The 23226-nt window shown below is 44.2% G+C and overlaps 1 protein-coding gene across 1 annotated transcript in view; it reads right to left on the bottom strand.

The window, feature by feature from the left end:
- The window catches only part of ZNF142 (zinc finger protein 142), a 68216-nt gene that overhangs the window by 2899 nt on the left and 42091 nt on the right, over window positions 1-23226 (bottom strand). Inside the window, exons 7-8 of the mRNA XM_078679233.1 lie at window positions 8245-11548; window positions 3015-3120 (exon numbers count right to left, since the gene is read on the bottom strand). Of these exons, the coding sequence (XP_078535359.1) occupies window positions 3015-3120; window positions 8245-11548 (3410 nt within the window). The remainder of the gene's footprint in view (window positions 1-3014; window positions 3121-8244; window positions 11549-23226) is intronic.

Raw genomic sequence — 23226 nt, 5'->3', positions numbered from 1 at the left:
TTTTAAATTCTTTATGGACCATTTGTTCAGTGATCTTTCCCAGAACGGGGAGGAGTGAGATCGGGCGCAAATTAGCAAGGTCTGTAGGGGATTTATTTACTTTTTTCATGAGAGGTCTCACGATTGCATGCTTCCACTCACTAGGCACACTAGGCACAACGCCTGTGCTCAGGGAGGCATTTACAATCTAATTTATGATGGGATTAACAACCTCAATTGCTTGGTGGAGGATTCTCGGTGGACATGAATCCGAGGGGGCACCCGATTTACATGACATGATTGCCTCACGTGTCTGGAGAAGCGTAACCGGAGTGAAAGTTCTGAGACAGCCCTTCAGGTTTTTCCACAATCCGGTGGGGTAGCAAGCAAAGCTTGACATGGAGCTTGGAAGTCCTTTTGTATTTGTGAACTTTTTTCTTCAAAGAAGTCCGCAATCTGATTGCAGAATTCTAAAGAAGGTGGGATTTCTGGTTGTAGGGCCCTAGGATGGGTGAATGACTTTACGATGGAAAATAACTTTTTTTGCTTTTGTTTGGCTGTATTAATAGCATTAATATAAAAGTTCTTCTTAGCTGTTTTGATCGCTGTGAGGTAGATTTTTCTCTGCTGGGTATACAGGCTTCTTTCTGTCAGGTCATACGTTTTTCGCCAGTTACGTTCTTTTTTTCTGCATAATAGATGAAGTTTTGCTAGTTCAGATTTGAACCAGGGGCATTAATCTTCCCTTTTTTCCCTTTTCCTTGAGGGCGATTTTGTGGGATTCTGTCCTTAATCTCGCATCCACATATGGAAGCGTTTGGAGCCCTGGGCAGCATCACCAGGCATGGTGGAAATAAGTGGAGCAGCGATAGGGTTCAGCTTCAAATTAGCCTCTATTCGAGTCCAGTTAACATGGTTCCCTAAATTATGAGTCAGTTTGACTGGAGGTTGGGGCTGTGAGAGCTTAATGTGAAAGGGGACCAAAAAATGGTCTGACCAAATCTGTGGGACTGGGGGCTGAGTCTCTAAAAGGGGAAAATGAGTGCATATTCCATCCAGGGTATGACCGGCTTGATGAGTGGGCTGTGTGACTGTTTGTTGAAGGTCGAAAATCTCCAAAGTTTGGAGAAAATTCAGTGCCTGTGTGTCAGATGTGGATTCCAAATGTAAATTAAAATCACCCAAAAATGTGAAGTGTGGATAGCGAACTAAGAATTGTCCTAAAGAGTCACTTAGTGAGTCTAAAAATGACAGGGCACTACCTGGAGGGCGATAAATCAAGCCGCCTGAAAAGGAAGATGAATCATTTAGCTTGATAGAAAAGCCCAGACCTTCAACCCCTTTTAGGGGAGCTAAAGAAAAGGTATGACATTTAATATGGCTTTTGAGCACTACTGCTACTCCATCTCCTTTTCCTTTCATTCTATCCTATCGAAAGATAGTGTAGCCAGGTGGAAGGGTAGCTGCTACGTCAGGGTTGCTGGACTCTGTCAGCCAAGTCTCCGTTATGAAAAGACAATCTAAATTAGAGTCTACAATAAGATCCTTTAGATCTTGACTGTGGCAGCCCATAGAGCGGGAGTTTATTAGCCCCCCTTTAAAATATGACGTAGTCGCAGTACTATTATATGGGGGGGATTGTATCTTAACTGGAGTCCAGGGGGAGGACCACAGACAGGATCTACACGAAAATGGTCCTCTGATTTTAGCCATGTCAATCCTACAAGGACAACCCATGGGCATAGTGAGGTTCATAAGCTCACTTACCTGATAGAGACAGGCAGATTGCGGTTGAACAGCCCCTCCTGCGCCTGTCGCGGACTTGGCGACATCAAAGTTTCAACAAACACGTTGCCCTTGAAAATGTATGGTTGCATTTACTTATTATTGTAACGTGTTCCACTAAAAACAGAGTGTTATGAGGTAAAAGGAAGGATCTTCACACTTTATCTGTAGCTATACCTTGAAGATGAATTACTCTAAGCACCTGTCGATCCCCTGCCTAAGACACAAGGACCAGATTTAATTTCGGTGGATGGTTACTCCATCAGAAACATGACAGACATCCCGTCCGCCTTATTGAAAGTGCAAAGAGAGCAAAATTGCATGTCAGCAGCTCTATGGAGTTGAGTTTTGGCTGCCTACAGTGCAGGACTAGGACGAATTATGTATGACAGAGAGGTCTCCTCTCCTCGTATGTGCAGGGTCCACACAATGAATGCCGTAGCCAGTGGAAAGAAGGACGTCTAGGATGTGTGAAGATGTGGAGAGGAACCATGTTTCTGTGATGACAATTACTCATTTTAACACAGGGCACAAATCCAGAGTGATGGTAGCAGTACACAATTTACTGGCACACATTATATTAACTGCTTCAGAAGAAATGAGGAGTCTGCTCAGCTGAAATTCGAACCAGAGACGTACAGGTTATACATAGATCTCTGCTAAGGGTCAACTCAGTGAGCTACCATTTTAGCAGTACTTATTATGTTAAAAGCTTAGCAGCTGCTTATCCTACAAATTCTAAAGCTTTCCAACATCAAAACAGAGCGACCTCCAAGTGGTTTCTAAATAGGAGGTGTGGCCCAGAACAAAAGCTGCAGGTCTGCCTAGTTGTCCAAAAAGTATTATCCAAGAAATCCAGCCATATAGAGAACTTAAAAAAAAACCATCCTTAGATGATGATAGATGAGGAAAGCAGAAAAGAAGAGGAATTCCCTTTTGATGGCCTCCTAGTCAATGCATTACCTCTTTCAGTGCTAACATAGTTTATCTTGGTAAGTCTTTCTTTCAGGTTCCCATTTCTTTGCAGTTACTAAATATGGTTCTATTTTCACCTACAGAGAAGCATTTAATGAAGAAATATGCCGTAACTAACATTCTACACTAGAAGCATCACTCCAATGTATAGTTTTAGAGAAAAGAAGGTTTCATTAGCCAAATTACTAGGGACGTCATATTAACAGCTATGTGCTGGGGGTCACCCAACAATAGACGCTCTAACTGCTTGCCCTCCATGATGTCTGGAGACTGACCTGTGTGCTTGGTCATGTGGTACTTCAGCTGGTTCACCCACTTGCACTTGTAACCGCAGTCGGGGCAGAGGTACTTCCGCTCATCCTTGTGGATCCGCATGTGGTACTAGAGGGAGGAACGCGAGAGACATGCAGAGTCAGTAGCTGGGAGCAACAGTTAAGCTTGAGCATCAGGTCACCCAGCAGCATGCTAGCGTATCTCCAGGCATACTACAGCACAGGCATGCAATGTTCTACCCAAGTTAATTACTTTAAACCCCACGCCCCCATGAAGCCAGCATCTTCATGGGATCTGATCTGTAGTACACCGAATTACTAGTTTCTGATGTATCATGGTACACGATTATGCCAGGATGAGGCATAGTGGCAGAACCCTGCTCTGCAAACCCAATGTGTGACAACCAAGATTGATACCGGTCTAACAAAGGAACTCCCAGTGGCTTACCCCCAGCCATGGAACGAATGGCATACCCAAGCCTGACTAACACCAACGCAGGTTTTCCAATAAAGATAGATGGGAGATCTGGTGACAGTCTTTCCTCTCCCAATTCATTAGGATGATTTTTTGGGATCAGTGATATCTCCATAGGAACAAACCAGCCAGTAATCACTGGTAAAGGGTTCTGAGGTGTTTCCCTTTGTCAAGGGTGGATAACCTCCGGCAGAGAGTTAGGATTTCTCTATATATATCTACAACATTTCAGACTCTCTCCTGCCTGTTTATGGCACAGTATGGACAAAGCACTCAGATGTTTAAAGCAGGACGCTAGGGGCTGTGGTCACTGTAACAAGATGAGAGAAAGGTTTTTTTCCAGTCAGTTGCTCAACCACTCAAGAAATTCTGCACGCTACAAGTAAGATCATTCCTTTAAGAATTCTGCATCCTACAAGAAAAACTTCCTAATGAATTGAGAAAGGAAAGACAGTCAGCAGTTCTTCTATTCATTCCCATCGAAAGACCGAGGAAGAGGTGGTAGTATTCTTTGTTCCATGCAGAACATTCTAGTATAACCGCCAGACTGCTCATAAAGACCCACATGACTTTTAGCAGAACCAGGAAAAAATGAGTAGGCTGCCTCCATTGGTGTTAGGAAGACTTAGGTGTGCCCTTCTTTCAATGGCTGGGGCTAAGCCACTGGGAGCTCCTTTATTACACAGGTAATATAAACAGCCCACGGTCTGCGTCGACACAGTTGCTCAGTGGACATGTCTGCTATCACGGATGGGACGCAAATGCAAGGCTGCACATTACTGTTGAATTGTCATACACTTTTGAGGTTATCAGATGCAAAAAATTGCAAAAAAATGGACACTTGTAACAGATCTAAACCATTGGGTAGATTGGTTATGGTATTTTCAAAAACACAATGTTTTTGTTGGTATTGCGGTATATATCTTTCATCCGCCCCTACATTGTTGTTGTGGCAGTTATCATTGAATACCATAAAAGTGCAAGGTGCCTGCCTCATCCAGAGGCTCCTCTGGTCTAGATTCGCAGTGTCCAGAGATCACAAGGTGAGGTAAAAAAAATGAAGAAGTAGTAACCCCAAGAAAAAATTAAATTAAAAATTAGGTCAACACCCCAAAATTTTTATTAATGGCGAGGATCTAAAAGGTAAAATAATTGGTACTTGTACTAGATCAAGTAACTGGATCTAGAAGTATAATGTTAAAAAATGGTGTCGACATGTTTCAGCCCCCTATGGCTCAACGGAGTCTGCAGGGCTTTAGTCAGGACTAAACAAACATACAAACATTAAATAGTTACTCACACCATTTGTGTAGGTACTACGATGGCTTACTGGTTAACTAGTCAGTGGCCAATCATGCTCTTTCAACCTGCAAAAGAGGGACACAAAACAGAAGAATACAGTACATATAATGTCATATTTTTGTATGTACGAAGGGCACCAGAGTACGTATTGGTCTCTACTGAGCTATTGAAAGATTTCAGAAAATTTCAGAAAATATCTGATGTGGAGTTAAGAACAAATAAGGCAAAGAACTTAAAGAACTTAAAGGCTGGATTGAGCGACTATGCTGGTAAACGGATCCTGCAATGACATGGCTGGACCATTAAAATACTGCCTACATAATTGTAACATTACAAATGAAGTGGGCAAGTGGCAGGATGTCAATAATGTCAAAAGAATAAGGATGCATTGCATATGATATAATACACCGCTATCAAGGTTTGCAGTCATTTTGAAAGTGCGGTGCACATATCAACACAAGTGTATGAGACGGAAAGTTATTTCAGATATTTTAGATAATAACATTAGTGCAATTGCAAACTCATCGCCAATACGTAAGCATTCATGGCGTATGTGCGTTCTAGTTGTATGTAATCAAACGCTGTTTCAAAAAGTAGCGCAGAGCATTTATTCAACTATCCCCCTAAAGTTAAAGAACTGCGGGACATATCGAAACTGAAGTATGTTTTACAAAAGTACCCGAAGTGCGAGCGCTCTTACCTAATGTTAAGTAACAAGAGGCTCCGTCAGGGGATACCATCTATTTTATAGCCACAGAGCTGGGAAAACGAATGAAGAGTAAATCAATAATAAGTCACCTTACCGCTAGTATGCAGAGGGAGAACACACACACGGACGCCGCCATTACCCGCGTGGGAGGAGACTTCCGCCACTTGTGCTGACTCTGCCCCTGGACTCCGGGCAGACGTCGAAGCACGTATTTGAAGCGAGACACGTGATTATTCTAGTTTGAATGGAAAACTTTATCCAATAGGATCTGCCTGAGTTGGAATGAGGCAAAAAGTAAACCCCTGGTATATGGATATATATGGATATATATAAAACATAACTCAGGGAATGCCGCAGTGGTTTAGTCCAGTGTTTTAAGGATAAATAGAAATCATGTGGTGCTCTGCTCGATGTTTTTTCATTCATACAGTGTGGATAAAGTGGCAGAGTTTGCTCTCGTAATTTATTAATGTGTGGCGAACTGATGCCACGGTATATTATCATTAAGTCCCCAAACATGGGTTCTAAGACGATTTACCCATCTCTGCTCTTTTTCATACAGCTTTTTCTCGGCATTGCGTGTTTTGTCTGTGAGCATTTCAATGACAGTCCAGCGTATTTCCTCACATGTGTGTCCTGCCTCCAAATAATGGGTACAGAGTTTGGTAGTAGTTTTTTTGAGCCTGATATTGCTCCTGTGTTCGCCTATGCGGGTTTTTACTTTCCGGCAGGTCATCCCAATGTAGATTTTATTACAGGGGCAGTTGGCCATGTAAATTACATAGGTGGAATTACAGTTTGTATGCTGTCTCTGGGTCTTTATCCACACTGTATGAATGAAAAAACATCGAGCAGAGCACCACATGATTTCTATTTATCCTTAAAACACTGGACTAAACCACTGCGGCATTCCCTGAGTTATGTTTTATATATATCCATATATATCCATATACCAGGGGTTTACTTTTTGCCTCATTCCAACTCAGCCAGATCCTATTGGATAAAGTTTTCCATTCAAACTAGAATAATCACGTGTCTCGCTTCAAATACGTGCTTCGACGTCTGCCCGGAGTCCAGGGGCAGAGTCAGCACAAGTGGTGGAAGTCTCCTCCCACGCGGGTAATGGCGGCGTCCGTGTGTGTTCTCCCTCTGCATACTAGCGGTAAGGTGACTTATTATTGATTTACTCTTCATTCTTTTTCCCAGCTCTGTGGCTATAAAATAGATGGTATCCCCTGACGGAGCCTCTTGTTACTTAACATTAGGTAAGAGCGCTCGCACTTCGGGTACTTTTGTAAAACATACTTCAGTTTCGATATGTCCCGCAGTTCTTTAACTTTAAGGGGATAGTTCAATAAATGCTCTGCGCTACTTTTTGAAACAGCGTTTGATTACATACAACTAGAACGCACATACGCCATGAATGCTTACGTATTGGCGATGAGTTTGCAATTGCACTAATGTTATTATCTGAAATATCTGAAATAACTTTCCGTCTCATACACTTGTGTTGATATGTGCACCGCACTTTCAAAATGACTGCAAACCTTGATAGCGGTGTATTATATCATATGCAATGCATCCTTATTCTTTTGACATTATTGACATCCTGCCACTTGCCCACTTCATTTGTAATGTTACAATTATATAGGCAGTATTTTAATGGTCCAGCCATGTCATTGCAGGATCCGTTTACCAGCATAGTCGCTCAATCCAGCCTTTAAGTTCTTTAAATTCTTTGCCTTATTTGTTCTTAACTCCACATCAGATATTTTCTGAAATTTTCTGAAATCTTTCAATAGCTCAGTAGATACCAATACGTACTCTGGTGCCCTTCGTACATACAAAAATATGACATTATATGTACTGTATTCTTCTGTTTTGTGTCCCTCTTTTGCAGGTTGAAAGAGCATGATTGGCCACTGACTAGTTAACCAGTAAGCCATCGTAGTACCTACACAAATGGTGTGAGTAACTATTTAATGTTTGTATGTTTGTTTAGTCCTGACTAAAGCCCTGCAGACTCCGTTGAGCCATAGGGGGCTGAAACATGTCGACACCATTTTTTAACATTATACTTCTAGATCCAGTTACTTGATCTAGTACAAGTACCAATTATTTTACCTTTTAGATCCTCACCATTAATAAAAATTTTGGGGTGTTGACCTCATTTTTAATTTAATTTTTTCTTGGGGTTACTACTTCTTCATTTTTTTTACCTCACCTTTTGATCTCTAGACACTGCGAATCTAGACCAGAGGAGCCTCTGGATGAGGCAGGCACCTTGCACTTTTATGGTATTCAATGATAACTGCCACAACAACAATGTAGGGGCGGATGAAAGATATATACCGCAATACCAACAAAAACATTGTGTTTTTGAGAATACCATAACCAATCTACCCAATGGTTTAGATCTGTTACAAGTGTCCATTTCTTTGCAATTTTTTGCATCTGATAACCTCAATACTTACCCTGGGGAAGCAAATGGACACCCATTCCTCCTCCCTATCCCATTGATTACTTAAGAATTGTCATACACAACATCCTGACACATCTTAGTCAGCTGATAGGAAATTAATTCCCTTTGGCTAAGGTCAGCATCTGAGGCATGGTTGGAAAGCTAGCTTTGCTTCATTAAGCAGAACACTGCACTAGCTGCTGAATTTCCTTTCACACCACACGAGTACACCAACCTGTCCAATGTGGAGTCTCCCACAAGCAAGTCGGAGGTAACCAGAGCTCACCTTCAAGCGGGACGGGTCAGCGCAGGCATACGCGCAGAGGTGGCACTTGTACGGCTTCTCCCCGGTGTGGATGCGGATATGCCATGTGATCTTTTGCTTGTTCTTGGTGGTATACTGACAGTCTGAGCACTTGTAGGCTCGGGTGCCCCCGTGTCCCTTCATGTGGTGGTCGAACACCAGCTGGTGGTGGCAGGCAAAGTCACAAAAGGGACAGCGGAGACTGCGCTCAACACCTTCACCAGGCTCATGCGCCTCCGTGTAGTGATGCACAAGTTGTGGCCGTTCTTTGGCTGCAAAGTCACAGAGCTCACAGTGATGGCTGAAGTGGCTCTTTTTGTGGCCCTCCAGGTCCTCACGGCTGTCGAACACCTCCTTGCAGGTGCCACACTGAAGGTGGGGGTGCTGTTTCTGCATGTGGTATTTCAGTGTGGTATCGCTGTGGCACACAAAGAAGCAGTGTTCACAGCTGAGGCAGATCTTCTCCTCATGCTTGCGCAAGCAATGCTGCTTCAAGGCCGTCTCAGAGCTGAATCTAGCCACGCACTGGGAGCAGCTGAAGCGGAGTTCCCCGTTGTGGCAGCTGTTCATATGCCTGCTTATGTCGTTCTGGTTGTAGCCGCTGTAGTCGCACAGTGAGCAGAAGTGGGTGGGCTTCTTCTCATGCACCCGCAACTTGTGAATCCTCAGTTTGGAGTTGGTACCGAATGTCTGGCTGCATACGTCACATGCAATCCGCCCCACCCCTGTGTGTAGGGACTCGTGGGCCTCCAGGCGGTACCGCCGGGTAGTGCTGAAGTTACAGTAGGCGCATTTGTGGGGCTTCACGCCCTCGTGGCGGATCCTGATGTGCTGTTTTAAGCATCTGGACTGCTTGCAGGTAAACTCGCAGTGCCTGCACCTCAGATGTGGCCTCTTGCTGTAGAACTTCTTATGCAGCTGTTTGTGATGCTGCAGTGCGCTGGAAGACTTGCAGCTGAAGGAGCAGGAAGGACACTGGAACTCCCCAGACTTCAAACAGCCTCTCTTCTTGTGAGTCTCCATGGCTCTCTCCTGGTAACAGGTAAAAGGACATTCAGGACAGAATAGACACTCTCCCTTGCCTTTCCTGGAACCGGTTTTTCTTCCCAGTTCCGAGGTGCCTGGCAAGTCACTCGCCAGATCAGTTTCACTCACATCTGTATCGCCATCCTGTTCTTGGTCGCTATTCCCTTGGTCCCCATCCTCTTTGGAAGAGCCAGTGCCACTACCTCCTTCTGAGGTAGACTCCAGGACCATATGTTTCTCCATCTGATGACCTTTCAAAGTCATTTTTGAGCAAAAAACCTCTGTGCACATGTGGCACTTGAACTGCTGCAACTGTTTGCACGCTTCCTCTACATGGCAGATTATGGTTGAGATTCTGGAACACACGAAAGAACAGCCACTGCAGTGATATTTCCCTTGCTGGAAAGTGTACTTGTCTGTTCTCGGAGGTGAACTAGGACATTCTGCTCCAGAGACATAGTTAGTGCCAGGTGTCATTTCTCTTAGCAGTGCATCACATGAAAGATCCTCACAAACCACTTCCTGAGGTACACAGAGGTCAGCAAGGACCTTCCCTGCAGATTCCTGGAGATCCTCAACACCATTTTCAGAACGCTGCACTCCTAACGCACTTTGGTTGTGTGACAAAGAGGATACAATTGCACATGCCAACTCGTTGGACACGCTCTCTAGTTGCAACACACTTTCCCTTGTAGTTGGGCAACTTTCATGTTCTAAATAAAAAGGGGTCCTGGATTTGTTCTTTTTTTGGATGACTGGGCATCTTTTCATGATGTGGGTGTTCAAGCCCCTCTGCTGTTTAAAACTGGCACCACACTCCTTGCACAGCAGAGTGGACTTTCTACCCAGGCAGCCAGCTTTGGAGTGCAGGGACAGGGCCCGTTCCTTCCTAGTAATGTAGGAGCAGTTTTCGCATTTGAACACTTGACCTTCAGACTGAAGCACAAGCATCTGCACCCTACCTTCCAGCATGAGGGACTCAGCCTGGTCTTTGTCTTGCTTTCGTAAAGCTTTAAGGGCATAGTCAGATCTACTTTCTTCTTCCACGTCTTCGGAGAAAAAAGTTGGATCATCATTCGTAGATGGAAGATTCTGCTCAGGACCAGCAGAGCTGCAGACAGTCAGGTCAATAGTCAAGAGCTCTCCTGGCTTCAGCACACTGGCCCAGGACTCCTGAATATCAATGTTAATCTGTCCCTCTGTTCCTAGGCCAGCATCTAGCAAAGATTTCCCAAGAGCTGGTGGCTGCTTCTCAGAAAGACTATTCATGGCATCCGCTGCATTATCGATCACAATCCTTGCTGCACTAGAGACAACCACATTTTCTAATCCACTGCACTCTTCTGTAAGTGGCCCGTTTGACAGCTCAGAATCTTGAAAACTATCCACAGCATTACTATTTTCTTCCATTACCAGTGCTTGCCCTGTGCCCAGGTCTGGATATCTAGTGGATGGTTCTTCACAGCCTAATGTCGTCATGTCCTCAAACTCCACTGCTGTAGACTCTTTAGATAACTGCTTAGAAGGAGAGACTGATTCATCCTGGGGACCCATGCTCTCCAGCGGCACGCTGCAGCTCGCAATGTTATCAAATGTGCGATCAGGATGGTGGGACAGGGGTTCCACAGAGGACATCTTTGAAAAATAGTCTGTGGGTCCACCATCCAAGGAATCTTGGGGTTTGAACTGTGAATGTTCACTGCCAGACACAGCTACGTCATGGATCTGTGGAAAATCATTGTTATGGTCTTCTATGGGAGCCGATTTCCCTCTTTGAAACGCATCCCTTCCAGATGTAGTCAGGTTGGCTTCTAATCTCAACGCAGCACTAAGGTCATAGTTTATTAACACATCAGCAGAGTTTATCTCCTGTTCTTTGTTTGCATAGTTTTCTAGCCAGTCCTTGTCACCTGGGACGTAGCCATGAGTCTTCCGTTTATGCAAAAAAAGGCTGGTGTTACTGAACGTCCGGTATGTGCAAAGGGCGCAGCGGAACTCCTTCTGCTTGGTGTGCTTGCAGTTTTCATGGTTATGGAGGGCCTGCTTGTACTTACTTTGGTAGCTGCAGTACTGGCAATGGTATACTGGCATTTGATAGTTCTGAGAATGCTTGGCCTGCTTATGCTTCTGCAGCTCATATTTGCGCTTGCAGGCGAAACCGCAAACTTCACAGATCAGGGACTTGCCTTGGTGGCGTAACTTGTGGCTGCTGAGCTGGTCAGCTCGATGGCAGCGGTAGGAACACTGATTGCAACGATATCTAAGAAGAAAATAAGAGAAAAGAATGAGAACTGAAATGAAAACCACTGGCCCACAATTAAAGCAATCTCCCTTCTGAGACAAAGTTTTATGCGAACATTTGCAAGTGCGATGATTACTATAGAAATATTCTTCCAGAGAAACCTGTGATGCACCACAATACCAGTTCCTTCTGTGCACAACAGTGCTTCTGTTGCAATAATATGAGGTGTGCTGCCATTAAATCGGGTGCAATTACGAAGTATTCACAAACTCATATGAAGTGTGAAACCATTTTCTGAATCTGCAGACATAAAACAGTGGATACCTTTGCAGTTATGGCCTTATCAGTGTGTTGGTGGCTGTTTCTGAGTGGCCATTAAGGTTGCATGGTCAATCCTGGTGTACCTATTTTAAAAAGTGGCTCTAAATGTCTTGTTAAAGATTACAGGAATCGCTGTTAGCATGAGCTGAAAGCCATTTTGTACTTGGCATCCATCTTAGTTATGTATACCAAAAGACACACCTACAGTCTCAATGAGGGAACACACACCCACTGGTCTATAAACGTTCCTCCCTGACCCCCCAATCTACGGTAGTGATATATCCATCTTAGTTAGCCATGTGCTCACCATGTGCAAGGCCTCTTCCAGAGCCTTGCACATGCTCAGAAAGGACTAGCTGGTAGAATGCACCTGCTCCTAGTATAGAACTGTCAGGCTATTCTTACTGATGTGTTCAGTCTAGTCTCCCCTCCCACTTTGTTGAGCAAGCAAATTTTGCATACCCATATTAGTCAATAACCATGCTTGTATGTGCCAGGACCTCCCCTTGGTTTTATGCCGACTATGTAACCTAAGCATATATAAGGCCCCTGTTCTCTGTACTCATTAGAATGCCTCCTACTGCCTGAGGGTACTGTGTGACGTGATCTCCCTCATGAGAGGTTAATAAATGCATTGTTTTTGTATTGCAGCTTCCGTGCCAATCTCTTCTTTGTTGGTTTAAAGGACCAGGTGTATCAGTGAACCCCTTAGAAGGTTTTCTATTTCTTCAAATGGCGCCCTAACGTGGACCTCATCGGAGAAGCGGCTATCCAAGGAAGTGGTCTTGATGGGAGACAGGGATCTACTGTGAGAAGGACAGGACAGGAAGGAGGTACCCTGCGCACGGAGATTCTCTGTCTTTGCAGCTCAGTATATTTCTGGTCTCCCTGATCTGATTCTCCAAGTGTTTGCCGCTCCCGACTGAGAACTTTTTTGGTGCGAGTATTCTAAAAACGACCGTTAGGTCATTCAGAACTTGGCAGTGAGAGGTTGGAGATTTGAGCTTGAAAAGATAGTCGACATTTGACTTGTTTTGATTTGGCCAAAGATTTTGGAACTTGGAAATATATGAATTGCAATTTGTGGAGGCAGGTAATGAGGAGATTTTTCTCTAAATTGTAAAAACTTGAACAGCACACATTAAGTTAAGTGCTACTTTGTGTACAATAATGTATATGCTGCAATATTCTTGGCATGCCTGTTTCAAGAGCACATCCAAGAATGTTCTGCTTTTTTGGAGGTACCAATGTGAATCTTGAATGAACTCAGCCGGTTCCCCTAGAGGGGATACCTAAATAGGTTTAGGTATAAAAAAAGGTATTTCTTACTACGTGACTAAGTACCCCATGGAACCATGTACATAAAAAGGATCCTGGTCTATGCACTTAGTAATATTCATAAGTGGTGATATGCAGAGCGCTTTTTGAGTGTTCTGCCAGCCAAAACTGGCGAATTTGGTGTATTTTGGCTTCTTGAACATGGAACAGTCTTTTTGGCTGTTTTTGTGCAGTCATTTGGGCTACTTTTGAGAGCTTTTCTTGTAAATATGACTTACAATTAGTATTTACAAAAGGTTTGGTTTGAGTACAGTTTGTGGGCTGTCTTTTGTTTCGTCCTAAGTGTTGATTTGTGTGTTTGAAAGTCTATGTGGTTTGTGGTTTGATATCGGTGGTACTGTGTGAGTGAGTAGCGATTGCGCTCTTTGTGTATGAATGGCTAGCCTTAAGCACGCTGTATTGTGTGTTCTGAGTGTAAGACCCCCTTCTGTAAATGTCTGGATTGAGCTCAATGTTTTTTTTTGTTATCATTCCGTTATACAAATGTCATTGAATGAATTACATTTTAAAATAATACGGCAATGAATTATGTAACATATGCTAAATAGCTGCCCGCTACCATTAAATTGCCAAAGTAAGAAACTATACATATGTAAAAATTGCCACAATGCTGAAAATAAAATTAGAATTCACATTCAATAGGAATAAAATAGGCCTTATAGAAAGGAAGGGAAAAAACTAAATTGTGTGCTTTGCAATAACTAGGACTAAAATGCAAAATTTTACAGCATTCTCCCTAGATACATTGTATTAGATATTAAAAGGCATTCACATCATCTGAGTGAATTGGTTGTTGCTGAACTAAACACGACATTACAGAGCGATAGATTTTGACTGCCTTGAAATGCCTGACTTTTAAATAGACTGTGGCCGTGCTTACATTTCAACGCAGCTGTGTTTAAACTGTCTCACTCAGGAGAAGCTGCCTGACACAACAAATGGAGATTAAACTCTTTCAGGACATTACAAATACAGAGAAAGGTTTTTTCCCCCTGAGAAAGGTGCAGAAATTGACGCCTGCTGGTCAGATCACAGCTGCGTAGATAGCACATGGCTATTCCTGACCGCAAGCCACAGAGGGAAACAGCTGGGTCAACTAGATTTTAAGTTAGTGCAAACCAGGTATAAAGGCGTGCATTAAAGACTGCTGATTTTAAAAGTTACAAAAGACAGTTTCATTATTCTGGATAACCGAGAAAAGATTGAAAGTAGGGATTTCCTTTCTTAATGCCTTTTTACATAAGTACATCCATGGTTCTGATGTTAAATAATAACTGTCCTTTAAAAGTGGCACAGACTTGCCACGTTTCAGTAGAGCTTTTGTGCTTAGTGTTATAAATGAGCACCTTTTAAAGGCAAAAAGGGAAGGAATGAGGCTTTCTTTTCATATGTGAAACCATCAAAAGGGTTGGTTATTTTTAAAAAAAAGGGAATTTTGACTATATAAAAATGTCACTTTACCCATGCGTACAAAACTCATTTTTAAGGGTGTAATTTATACATTTCTCATCTCCCGTTTCCAGGGGGAAAGCCCCATAATGTTGTTTGGGTAACTTTGGCCGGTGTAGGTAGCAGGGATTTAATAAGGTGGTCTCTAATGTTTCTCCCTTTTCGAAATGCATGCCGTGGAGGCTCCAGATCACCTACTGCTTCCTTTACCAGGTGCCAATGACGGTTAATCACCTTTTTGATCATATTACTTTTAGTATTGAAGGTGGTAACACATACTAATCTTTCAGCCTGCGGTACTTTTTCTTGTACAGTCAAAAGATTTTCCCGATGGTTATGCCATGCTCGCTTTCGTGCCTTTTTCAGCAGGCGCATAGGGTATCCTCGTTCACTCAGCCTTGCAATGAGTAGTGAAGATTCATCAAAGAAATCTTCTTTTTGGTGCAGTTTATCCGCAACCTCAGAAATTGACCAAACGGTAAATTGCTCTTTATTGATACTGCTGTGTTTTTATGCCCTGACCATTATATTGTTTTATGAACATATGCATTTATGAATAGAGCTGATTAATGTATACATGCTCCTAAGTTTGTTGAATTAATTAACATATTACTGATGGCTACTACTGCTCGGCATTTTGTAAACACCCTTGGTGCTGTAGTTACCCCGAAGGGGAGAACTTTGAATTGGTAGTGTTGACCTTCAATTGTGAACCTGAGGTATCTCCTGTGAGCTGGATGTATAGGGATGTGAAAGTATGCATCCTTGAGGTCTAATCTAGCAAAGAAGTCGCCTTGCTGGAGCAGTGGGAGCACTTGTTGTAAAGTGATCATATGGAAATGCTCTGACAGTATGTATTGGTTCAGAGGTCTTAGGTCCAATATTGGTCTGAGTGATCCGTCTTTTTTGGTGATGAGGAAGTATAGAGAATATACTCCTGTCCCTTGATGTTGAAATGGGACTGGCTCTTTTTTTTTTTTTTTTATATTTTTATTGACAGCACGGGTAAATAAAAAAGAAAAATCATTTGAATAACATATACAGTGAAACGATAAAATAATAACAAATCTATACAGAGGTAACATTTTGTCCATATCAGAAAAATTTGATCAATCACAAATTTCTTTTCAATCCTAGGATTGAGTACCCGCGCACTAGCGGGGTCTTTAAAGCTGTCCGATGCATGCTTTAGTACTCCCTTTAACATAGGTAGTGTACGTAAGTCTTCTCTGATGTTGGGAAGGTGTTAAATAGGAAATCCTCCTCTATAGGGTCAGTGTGCATGTCTACGCCATGATACTGAGCGGCCCGGTCTACTAGCTGGTTAAAAGCGACCGTGTCGTCAGTAGGAGATGGCTTTGTGGGGTATGTGGAGGGATGGGAATGGGTTGTGTATCATATGGGTCATCAGGGTCGTTTTGATCGTCCCATGTGGTATCTTGGTTTCCTTGATCGTCAGGGTCTATAAAATTCTGTTGAGGATCTTCACCCATGTCTTATTGCTCATCATAATGTGGAGGTGTAGGAGAATATGGAACATAAGGCATGTCTGGAGTGAAAGGAGGAGGTGTAAAAGGTCTTGAATGGGATGTCCCAAAGTCTTTCTTCTTAGGAGGAACAGGAGAAGGAGCTTCAGTGTCCAGTCTTCTCTTGTGTTTACTGTAAACTGCTATATGTCCTGTTTCAGGTTCTATATACAGTCTATTTTGGTCTGGGCTCACTGGATCAGGATGAAAAAGTTCTTCTTCTACTGTCTGTGGCTTTGGATCGGTCGCTTTCTTGTCCTTATATTTCCATGGAGCTGTATCCGGCTCGACGTCTTTTTTTTTTTTTTTTTTGGGTCGACGTTCTTGTTCGACTCGGTCTTTTTCGGCCCTACTGTCTTTTTAAGCTTGATGTGCCTTTTCAGTTTGACGACTTTTTTCGAGTTGAGTGCCTTTTTCGGGTCGACTGCCTTTTTCGGCTTGGCGGTATTCTTCGGTTCGAGGCCTTTCTTAGGGTCGATACCTTTTTTCTGATCGACGACCTTTTTCGGGTCGACAGTCTTCGCTGGATCGACGATGGACTTTTTCGGGTCGATGGACTTTTTCGTGTCGACGCTCTTCTTCGGGTCGACAACTTTTTTGGTGTCGGAGTCAGTTCTCAGCTCTGTGGCCTTTTTTGAATCAACAGTCTTTATGGGAAGTGTTTTACTTGGTACCAGTGTACCTGAAGGCTTAGGTGTAGTGTTCGTAGCCGAGCCGGAAGGCAGGGCTTCTGAAGCTATGTTTCGGTCTCGGCCAAGGCTTTTGGGCGATGCTTTGACCGGAGCCTTGGATGAAGGTGAAGGCCGGGTAGGGGCTTTGGTACTCACGGTTTGCCCCGGTGGGATCTCGTCATCGGAGTCCGACTGGTCTTCTACGGTGACTAGCTCTAAGTCGGAGTCCTCTGCCTCATGAAGTTCATGTTCGTCCTCGAAAATGTTTTCTGTTTCTGGTGCCTGCTGCTGCATCTCTAGTCGGGACACTCTTCGGTTCCGGATAGTCTTCTTCGACCGGAACTGAGCACAAGCTGGGCAGTTTTCTTCGTTGTGCTCCGGAGATAGGCACCTGTCGCATACTGTATGCTTGTCGCTATGTGGACAATTGGATCGAAATTGTGGGCATCTATTGAACGGGGTCCTTTCCATCGGCAGGAGGCCCACGTGGTGTCGAAAAGGCCCAACGGCCCGCGTCGATGAACAGATGTAGATGGAAAGAGTTGTCGAGTTGAGGGATACAGAGCGGAAACAATACCGTCGAAAGTTGAAGGTTTTCGGCCTTTGAATTTTGCAAAACTTCGGTCCCGAAGTTGGAGTTGTCGAAGAGCATCTGAACCCAATGGCGGAGAAAAACAATCTGAAGATGGAGAAGATGCCCATGCGCACTGTAGTCCAGGGGAGGAGTCACCCATCTCGTGATACTTTGAAAACTGCGGCGATCTATGCTAAGATATGAATTGAGCAGCCCACATGCCTCGAACATAATTTTTGAAGTGTCTGCAGTCCTGTACAAGTAATGTAAAGTCTATGAATAAAAGTGTAGAACATTTCCTTTTTTCTTGAGGTTCTTTAGATTAATATAGGAATACACAAATGGAAGGATTTAGAGTATGTCTGTATTGTTTTTCTTTTTTCCTCAGAATTTAGTAAATAAACACAGACTTCCTTGACTGCTTGGGATTGAGAGAAACTAATCAAATAAAGTAACATATTACTCTTACCAGTTGACCAAAGGTTTCTTTTATACTTGTCAATAGGTCTAGGGTGGTTTTTTACTCTCAGATAGATGAAAGTGGTTCTTGGGTGCTTTGCTAATATATGGGGCGCCCCGAGACTATGCTCTCTGTTGATAGATTATTTGTATGCCTTGTCTAAAGAACTTTTGTTCTGTCCACCAATAGATATTTGCTGCCTTACAACCATTGCCAGAGGGGCCCGGACATCAGATCCAGCCTGGGGAGTCAGCACCAGTCCAGCTTGAAGCCAAGGTGAAGGTAACCAACACAGGCGTTGCTGGCAACTAGGACCTCAGTGAAGGCGGAAGCACTGGGATGTGAAGTGTGTACTCCTGCCACTGTCCTGAGCAAAAGATGGGGTCACAAATCAGAAAGGAGAAGTCGTGGATCAAGTTTTTGATGCCCAGCTAAAAGTCAGAGACCGACCAGAATGGCAAGGAGGCTTTTGCTTGAGGTGACCCCCTTTGAAACAAGGGTTGCTTCAGAGATCCCAGCATCAGGCCTCTGAATCCTGGTCCCAAAGTGAATGCAAGTTTGCACCTTTGTTTGTTGATCAAGCGGTGCCTGGGCACACTGGATACAATTTGTGGCCCAACAAAAGAGCAGTGTGCCAGCAGAGCAATACAGAAGTTAGGGAAGGACTTGAGTTCAGGGTACAGGTGCAGTGTCTTTGGTGCCTGTTAGATCAAAGTGAAGACAACTGGTGCACTGCCTGAGACACTGGACAGGATCGTTGAAAGACTTTCTTCTCAAACTGGGCCGTGATTTTTGAGTTGCGAGTTGTGCAGCTCCACCGTAGGAACAATAAGAGGTGTGAGGCTCAAATGGAAAAAGGGAGAAGACTCCCCTCTGGCTGGTTGTACAGCGGCTTCAATTTCCCAAGGACCTTTTTGTTAGTAATTTTCCCATTTCGGTCGTCCCATTTTTGAGGAGGAGCAGCCCTTTGCGACTCCTCGTCCTAATTCCTATGGCCCTGTGTGGTCCTCCTGGTCCCCTGGAGCCAGGATTGTTTTGGACTATATTAATTGATACTCTTGCCATCATAAAAGGAACACTGGAAAAGTCTATTGAAAATGTTTTTTACATATTGGACTAGATGGTTCTAGGATTTGCTTTCTGCTTGGGGTTGAAAAATATTGATAGTTCGGTTTGTGATGATAGTAATTACTCTCTACTGCTATCTGTATGCCAATTATGACCAAATGCTCTGTTCCCTTTGTATTCCTGCTTACATCTTATATATACCGCTTAATGAAATGTTTAGAATGAAAAATGCCCACCTAGCAATCGATTAGGATTTTGATGAATTTATGAGAATAAATGCGCAAAATATTTTCTATGTTCCTTCTAGATCATAGGAATGTCTTTAGCTCATGCTAAAAGGACTATCTGTTAAAGATTACAGGAATCGCTGTTAGCATGAGCTGAAAGCCATTTTGTACTTGGCAGCCATCTTAGTTAGCCATGTGCTCGCCATGTGCTTTCTCCCTCTTCCAGAGCCTTGCACATGCTCAGAAAGGCCTAGCTGGTAGAATGCACCTGCTCCTAGTATAGAACTGTCAGGCTATTCTTACTGATGTGTTCAGTTTAGTCTCTCCTCCCACTTTGTTGAGCAAGCAAATTGGTTTAGAGGACCAGGTGTATCTATTTCTTCAGTCTGTACTTGAAAGGAAACTCATACCCTCACTTTCAGTAGTCATGACTGGAGATAAAGAAAATATTTAGAAAGCTTGATCTATGACAAGAGTGAATTACACACTAAATTATTTCAAACTCTAAGTGCAACTCCTTTACCAATTCCGAAATGCACAATTGGTGTAGATATGTATGCAGATTTTTATCAGACCTCGAAAAAACATAAGAATGTTACTAGACCTGCATGTCTAATGACTTAAATAATCTACTCAACCTAATTATAATTAGGGCTCCCGGTTTTCAGTTTTTACGGATTTTTACATATAAATACAGACGGAAATCTATATTTCCTTTGTCTGTATTTATATTTAGAAACGGGAAAATACTAGCAAAGCCCTCGATCCGCCTCCCCCCGGGGCCGGTCCGGAGCTCAGGCCGCCGCAGCAGGAGCCTGCCGTAGGAGCCGGGGCAGCGTTCACCATGGAGGCCGAGGCCGGGCTCAGCTTCCAGCTGGACGTTCCTTTTCCATCCCACCTGGAGGTGCAGATCGCACACAACAGGGGCCAGTGACCGCAGCCACTGCTTGTGAAACCAGCTCGAGGATGGTCCAGCGACGACAACCGAAGCACATGGCGCAGCTGGAACCTTGAACTGTTTGAAGCTCAAAAGCTACTCAAGCTGTCAGTGCCTTGGCTGCAAACATGAATGGGTCCGATAATCTGAGCTTTCGGGCACCAACATCTGACTGGGCAGGGGCACAGGGAGGGTGCTAGCAGATTACTGGGCGGGGGAACAAGGGTGGACGCAATCATCTGACTGGGCAGGGGCACTAGATATTTGGAGGGGCAGAGAGTGTCGAAAGAAAAGTTGCTGCAGCAGTGATATCTGAATAGGCGCTAGCACGGATATCGGAAGAGACCGCTGCATTGATTTCTGAAGGGGCCCAACACCTGCACGTTTGCTCAAAGCTGAATTGGCACCGACGACAATATGTACAGGGCCGCTGCTGCCAGTTGCAGTGTTTGGAGACACATGACGAGTGTTAGTACATTCCCTTGATCTCGTGCCTTCTTGCTTTTTCTGTCGTGGGGAAGACCTAGAAAGTCTTCTGGGCAGACAATGAGATGGCTAGCCAGAGGGAACCCAGCAGTCCTTCTCCCATGATGAATGGTGTGATTGAGAAATGTCCACTATGGTGTCGTTATGGGACACTTCCCTGCATCTGTTTGAGGATGTACAGGGGTCCCACCCACATTTCCCAGAATAATGTAAAATAACGGCCTGTTAGAGCATATACATTCTCTCACAGTTACAGGCAGTGCACCCAAGCCTGCTCCTTAGCTTGTCAGTCTGTCGCCTATTCTGAATCCTCGATCTCAAATCTGGCCACCTAAGTTAACTCTTAAATCAATGTTGTATTTCAGCTTTCACTCTTCAGCTGCTTCTGTTTCCTGTTTTATTGTTTATTTGACCTGTTCAGATAATTGTGCAGCAGCTGCCTGTTTGTGATCCGCAAGGTGTGCTGGTGGGGGAAAACTTGTTCCAGCTCCTACCACGAAGTTGAAGAAACCTTGAGCAGCCTCTGTAAGCCATAAAATAAAGAAATCTGCACAAAGAAAAAAAAATACTATCAAATTTTGCCACGCTGCCGTCGTTCCAAATAAACAATTCTGCTGTCCCGTGTTAAAGGCAGCTCCTTACGTTTCGTTGTTTAAGCCACTGAGCACAGGGGGGTCCTGTAGACACTGCCCGGCCCGCAGTCTGATGAGAAGGGGTGAAAAAAAACAATAAAGCCTCGTTAACTAGTGAATGGTCTTTTTAAAGACCTGTTAAGTACTCGGGTGCGGCTGGCCATCAATCACACTTTGAGATCTGTTTTATCAGCATGTGGTTAAATGTGTGTCTTTTGGGCTGAAAGTGCTCCTGAAGCTATATTGTATGCGACCCCCGCACCGTAGATCCCCACAGGCACATTTTACAGCTAGTGAAGGGCTAAAAGAGAGATCTTTGCCCGTCCAGTGACTGTGAGATGGTTAAGAGGGGCATGGAACCAAAATGAAAGACGACGGTCGTAACGCAGTGCCTTTGTGCTGGCAAGCTGAGGAGAAGTGTGGCTCACTGGTTAGAGGCGTCAGACCCGTAAGCAGAGAACGGCCCGGGACCAGGGTTCGATTCCCGACGCGGCAGGGTCGTGGACCAGGGTCAGCGGACTCGATAATTCTCGCCTCGGTGCCTACTCTAGTCAGAGACCACACGCGGCAACTCTGGGCATCAGCTTGCCTCATCTTCACAACGGCCCCCCCAGATCGCCGGGGATGCTTGGTCGCACCTTAGAGATACCCATCTGGGACCATCTCTCAGGGTGAGCCAGGACGGGTTCCCCAGCGGTCGAAGCGTGGAGATACTCCTCCGGGAGTCGATTCCTAGCGCTATATAAACCTGCAATTAATTAAATTAATTAAAGGGACAGGAGCGACGTTTGCAAAACAAGCCCTCAAAATGCGGACTGTTTTTCACTACTCACCTCCCTCCTACTTGCTATACTTCCACTGGCGTTGTCTTGGTGCTATGGTTACCACCTGTAGTGATCCACATGGTGGCCCCGCCTGGGCCCACAACACCACACCACCCATTAGCAGCATTCATCTCCTGGTAACTCCGAGGCCCTTCGCTCCTGTGGTGGGAACTATGTGAGTTCAGCAAGTGCAATTTTAGGACGTGCAAATTTGTAGTGTTTGGAACTTCCAGTGTCGCACTGTTCTCAACTTGAGCACTGTGCCACCTAGTGACGACACTGCTTCAAATGGCTGTTTAACCAAAGTGTACCTGTTACGATAAATGCATGCACATCACTACTGTGTTCCTTTACATGTCAGCAGCTTCTCTTAGATAGTCTGTGTGCTTACATTGATGCTGGACGTTTCTTCTCAGCTGACGGAGCAAGTATGACCCTAATTCACAGATGCGTTGGAATGCAATGTGTGATCCTGCAAGTCTTCTTTTTAGGTGCTCTAGCTTCAGCTGCCATGTACTACCTTACGCTTTTTTTCCTGGCCTTTTGAAACAAGAGTTTGAGCAGGTGTTTACAGCCAACTTCTGTTGGGTTGCAGGCAAACCTTGGTAAGTGGTGTGGAGGTTGCAACAAGGACTAGAACCTAAATACTTCTATTGGGTGTCTTGGTTATAGCAGATTGAGGCAATACTCTTATGCAGATCTTCTCCTTAACAACCCTCTAACACTTGAAGCATTAGATGGCACATGCCTAGCCAATGTGTTTCCTTGTCAGGTTCTACAGGGCAGGCAGTGGTACTGGAGTCCCTGGTTCCAAACTTCTTTGACTGCCAACTGTATCTAACAGTCAGCTCTGGTGCTGTGCACTCTCTGTTGGCAGACCCTTAAAATGGTCCTACAACCATATGACCATCATTGGATGCTGCTCTTTTTTATCTCATAGAGTGCCCCCGGGGTAAGGGTCGGATTATATAGGCCCAGAGTTTTTTGTTAGTATCCCCTGGGTTACCAAACACCAAAGGCTCTAGAGTCATGCTTCCACCTCACGCTTCTCTCTCCACCCTACACTTCCTGCCCTTTTTTTAACCAAATTTTTATTCGGTTTCCAGTACAATATAGCCTATATTGTACAAGAAAACAAATACAATTGTCAATTTAAATAAATGTCGAAAAATACTAGCTGTAG

This window comes from Lissotriton helveticus, chromosome 3_1 (assembly GCF_964261635.1).
Source record: "Lissotriton helveticus chromosome 3_1, aLisHel1.1, whole genome shotgun sequence".
Lineage (NCBI taxonomy): Eukaryota > Metazoa > Chordata > Amphibia > Caudata > Salamandridae > Lissotriton > Lissotriton helveticus.
This window is presented reverse-complemented; position numbering and strand designations above follow the sequence as displayed.